General features: G+C 38.0%; 1 protein-coding gene across 1 annotated transcript; it reads right to left on the bottom strand.

The window, feature by feature from the left end:
• Nucleotides 1-321: 321 nt before the first annotated feature.
• Nucleotides 322-4,187, bottom strand: LOC103340887 (basic helix-loop-helix (bHLH) DNA-binding superfamily protein). Its single transcript, XM_008244349.3, has 9 exons — nt 3,563-4,187; nt 3,008-3,383; nt 2,408-2,482; nt 2,067-2,132; nt 1,696-1,761; nt 1,388-1,450; nt 1,177-1,221; nt 965-1,009; nt 322-818 (listed from the first exon to the last, which is right to left on the bottom strand). The coding sequence occupies exons 1-9, from the start codon at nt 3,838-3,840 to the stop codon at nt 684-686; spliced, it is 1,149 nt and encodes a 382-aa protein (XP_008242571.2). The 5' UTR covers nt 3,841-4,187; the 3' UTR covers nt 322-683.
• Nucleotides 4,188-4,401: the final 214 nt, after the last annotated feature.

Raw genomic sequence — 4,401 nt, forward strand, 5'->3', positions numbered from 1 at the left:
CGTACACATGCAAGCCAAGTCATATCATTCATGCCAAGTGATGTTGCATCCCACCATTTGATGGATGACACGTCTCAAATCATGAAGATGCTGTAGAATTATAGTTCGATAGAATTGACATGGGGTCACAAGATGTTGGGACAAATGGGTTAATTTGTGTACCTTAGCCAGCACGATTCTTTGGGATGCTCTTAGCCAGCATCTCAATAGCTAGCTAGGTCTTTTTCTGGCTTTTCCTCTTCGAATAATATCTTACATCAAATTGATACACGTGTGCTGAATAAGATTCAATCAAAGTTGCCTTCTAAGCAACATTTAAAATGACTAATGGTACTCATACTAATTCATTAATACCGAAGAATATACAAGAACAGCTAGCATTGTTGTAGCATCCAAAATAAAAGATTTATAGATAAATTAAACTTAATAAAAATTAGGGAGTTTAAGGGCTTCCTAATCCCAAATAGAAGCACACATGCATGCATACGTGGGATACGTACGTACGTACGTATACGTACATACAAAGATTTAAAAAACTATTGTATAGCATCATGAGCAATCAGCCTTTTGATTTTAGCAGAGTGACTGCTCATGATGTTATATCATTAATTTCCATGAAGCTCGATTTCGATTGATAGATATAGCTAGAGTGTGCTATCTAGCTAGCTATGGCGTTCATTAATTTACTGGAAACCTCCACCAAGAGCTGGAGCCCAATAGTCTGCTCCGTTGTCGCTCCCAACTTGGAGGGTACATGAAACTGGAACCAAACACAAACCCCTACTCCTCAGGTCCTTCTTTGCCTCTTCATCAGCATCCTGACAAGTTTTTAACCAGCAAAACAGATTAATTAATCAGCTTAATTCATTACTAATTACGTTATGTCCCGTTTTATATGATCGAAAGATTGTGAAGAAATTAAAGGAGAATGTTGTTGTATCAAGCATGCATATTGTCGGAGTACCTGCTCGGGAGCTCCTTTCCTCTTCATGCAATTGTCATTGAGCAGCTAATCAGAACAATAATGCAAAAGCATTAGCAATTTAATTAGCATTTGACTAGCTAGTTTGACTTGATTAAGCTTTAAAGCTGAGCATGGCATATTGCTGCTTTACACAGTACTGAAAAAAGCAAAGTGCCCCTTTGAGGGTGTAAAGCATATGTGTACATAAATACCTGACCAGGGTCTTCAGGAAACATACAATTCCTCTCCCCATGAACCTAATTAACAAGACAAATTCTGATTAGGTTAAGATAATGAATCAATTAATGACTAATAATTAATAATCTTGCACGTGGGAGAAGAGAGAGGAAGAGATGGAGGTATTGCTTTGGGAAGAGAGAAATGAATAGGTTAATTTGTATGTTGTTTTTGTTTATAACTTACTGCAGACTGTGGCTGCTGCCGCATGTTTCCTGATCCATTGCCCAAGTAAGGTAAGCTGAGGGCCTGCATCCAAGGGGGAAAGAGAAGCCATGAAGTGAAGACACGTATGAAAGCCGTATATTTTTACAACTTCAAAAAACTAGAGAGAGAGAGAGAGAGAGAATATAAATTGAAAGGAACAATTTGAAGAGAATGGAACTTTAACGGTGTGAGTGTCTCTGGGTGCCAGCCCCAATTGCAAGTACCAACCCATGGTTGTCTGCAAAAGGTTACAGAGAGAGAGAGAGAGAGAGAGAGAGAGAGATCACCTCAATTTGACTCTGAAGGAATCTGATGTACCCAATAGCTTCTAACAAGACAGAGGCTGTGTCAGTCTGCAAAAGAGATAAAAAGCCACACCACAACCCTCCAAAGTCATACCATGTCTTCTTTAATGCTTAAAGGTTAAAGAAACCCTTCATTCTATACCATTAAATTACTAAAATAGGAACCAAAAAAAAAGTGCCAGGCTTTTCGTGCTGAAATTATTTAAGGAGAGTTCACTTAATGGGTTTTTTTTTCATATCAAGAATTGTACTTAATGTAGTATATTATTCCATTTTAAACTATATATTAGCTTAATTAATTTCATTTTGAAGGCTTTTTAGCTGCATAAGATAGAGGGGTAGAGCTAGCATACCTTCCCAAATGGGGAAACTAGCTGATGAAGGGCTGTAATTCTGTCACCTAATTTCTCCTTCCTCACCTGAATGCGCACAGAAGATATATAAATAAGAGGTGGATATAAATGCAGGTCTCTTGTGGTTAAAATAAGAGGGGATAAATAGATAAAAGAATCATTTTGATTGATCAGAAATAGACATTCGAGAAAGACAAGTATATACTTCCACCTACAGTTACAGATGTTTTTGTGTTTGTGTGTGTGTGTCTTTGTGTGAAAGATATGTGAGTGAGAGAGAGAGAGAGAGAGAGAGAGAGGTTTCTGTAATCTGTCGTCTGATGAACAGTTAGAAACGTTACCTTGAAGGTTGGCGATGAAGAAGGTTGAATCCTTGCTCTCTTAAGCGCCCCACCACCATTTGCAGTGCTGTTACACTTTAGAGAGAGAAAAGAAAACCAAAAGGAAATATAATAAATTAAGAATCGTGATGGGCTTGTGTTGATTAATTAACATATAAAATTATATAACTACATTTTATAAATAAATAAATAAATAAAATAACTATGAACAAATTTATGGCTAATTTAGAGAGCGAAAATGAAGCTGATTCATTCCTCCAAGTTAATGTGATTCTAGAAATGGGATTAATTTAATGTTGAGAAGGCCTTACATTAATCCCAAAAATAACAAAAAAATTTGAGAAGAGAAAACCATCTCATAAATCATAATTCCTTTTGATGACTCCATAAATCTTTCATACATTTAACTCATCCGCATTAATTCATGCATTTAAAAAACCTATTTAAATCTGAAATAAAAAAGAAAGAATTTTCGAAACCCTAGGAAATCAAGAATATGTGATTTTTTTTCTTCATATGGAGACTAATATATCATGGACTCTCTCTCTCTCTCTCTCTCTCTCTCTCTCTCTCTCTCTCTCTGATCTCTCTCTTAATTACCTGGTCAGAGGATCGATGTGGTGGAGGATGCCTCACATCTGACTTGCTAGAAAAATCCAACATGCTGGTGTTGAAACTCGTCACACAAGAAGACTTAGGAGAGGATGAGGCAGAAGCAGTTGATTGCATAATTTGAGACAAAGAAGACAAAGCCGCCGACTGAAAATCTTGATGATGTTGGTGATCATTAACCCCTTGCTGGTGTCCGTACACAAAGCTACCGCATCCCGAGCTTTCTTGCTTCACATCAGCAGCAGGAGCATTTGGAGCCTGCGTGCTACTTAATATTTGCTCCCCCCAGTTCTCCAGCTTATTCTTTGCTTGATGAAATTGCCTCATGAGAGCCCCCTTCTCATCTTCGCCTACCAATCCACCCCTGACAGTTGAAAAACAAATCAAACTCCGATCCACTAATAATAAGCTAACCTTGAACTAATTAACAAAATGTTATCTAAATAACAAAAACGATTCATTTGTCTTCAAGCATATGATATAAAGACCATGCATGCAGGCAGCCATGTAGAGAGAGAGAGAGAGAGAGAGATAATTAATTACAAGAGGAGTTGGCTCCAAGACTCTGGAAGCTCCTGGATGTTATCGTCAATATGCCAAGAAGGAAAAGGAAGTCCTGAAGAAGTTGTTGATGGAGAAGAGGAAGTGTTTGGTACGAACTGTGGAATGAAAAAAGAAGGAGGAGGAGGAGAAGGAGGCAAGAAAGGAGAAGTAACAGATGGCTGGGTTGGTGGCCTCATGCTATTGATATTCCACCAGTTAGGGTTTCCGGCCATCATTTGTTGCACCGGTGAGCTCTGCAAATTAACACCTCTATTCATGCCTCTTAATCTTCTGATTCTGAACGAGAGCTGAGCTATAGCTAGCTACCGAGCTTCCTTTTGTTCTCTTTTTGTTGGTTTCTCTAATATATATCGATCTCAGCTGGCTCCCTTGGCTTTTTTTTTTTTTTTGGTCTTTTGCTGAAGCTCCCAAAACAAGTCTTTGTAGAAACTTTGAGAGGTCCTCCTGCACTGGATTAAGTAGTACTAGGGGGAAAACCCAGGTCCTGTTTTTAAGAGAATTTGAACAATTATGGAGTTTTGAGAACCTTTGTCTTTGTTGTTTCCTTCTCTCTCTCCTCTCTCTTTTTTTCTCTAGCTAGCTCATTTCTTTATTACTCTGATCTGCTTTTTTTCTTTCTTCCCTTTCTTTTATGTTTTTCTTTTCCTTCTTTGCTTTTTCTCTGCTTTTGCTTTTTCTCAAAGTGGGACAGAAAAGGTGGTAGCAATTCCAATTAATTAAGAAAACGAAAAATTGGATCTCACTAGGGTGACTGTGAGTGCACAAGTTTTCTCTCCATCCCATCAACTCAACTGGCATCCGCTGCCAAGGTTATATAA

Source organism: Prunus mume, linkage group LG8 (genome assembly GCF_029339155.1).
Source record: "Prunus mume cultivar Tortuosa linkage group LG8, ASM2933915v1, whole genome shotgun sequence".
Lineage (NCBI taxonomy): Eukaryota > Viridiplantae > Streptophyta > Magnoliopsida > Rosales > Rosaceae > Prunus > Prunus mume.

What these genes read in the sequence shown, in the direction of transcription:
- LOC103340887 (XM_008244349.3), bottom strand. Translation starts at nt 3,840, where the DNA reads ATGAATAGAGGTGTTAATTTGCAGAGCTCACCGGTGCAACAAATGATG. An exon ending in CTTCATCGCCAACCTTCAAG is followed by an intron (nt 2,133 to 2,407) that starts GTAACGTTTCTA and finishes GTGCGCATTCAG; the next exon opens with GTGAGGAAGGAGAAATTAGG. An exon ending in GGAAAGGAGCTCCCGAGCAG is followed by an intron (nt 819 to 964) that starts GTACTCCGACAA and finishes AAAACTTGTCAG; the next exon opens with GATGCTGATGAAGAGGCAAA.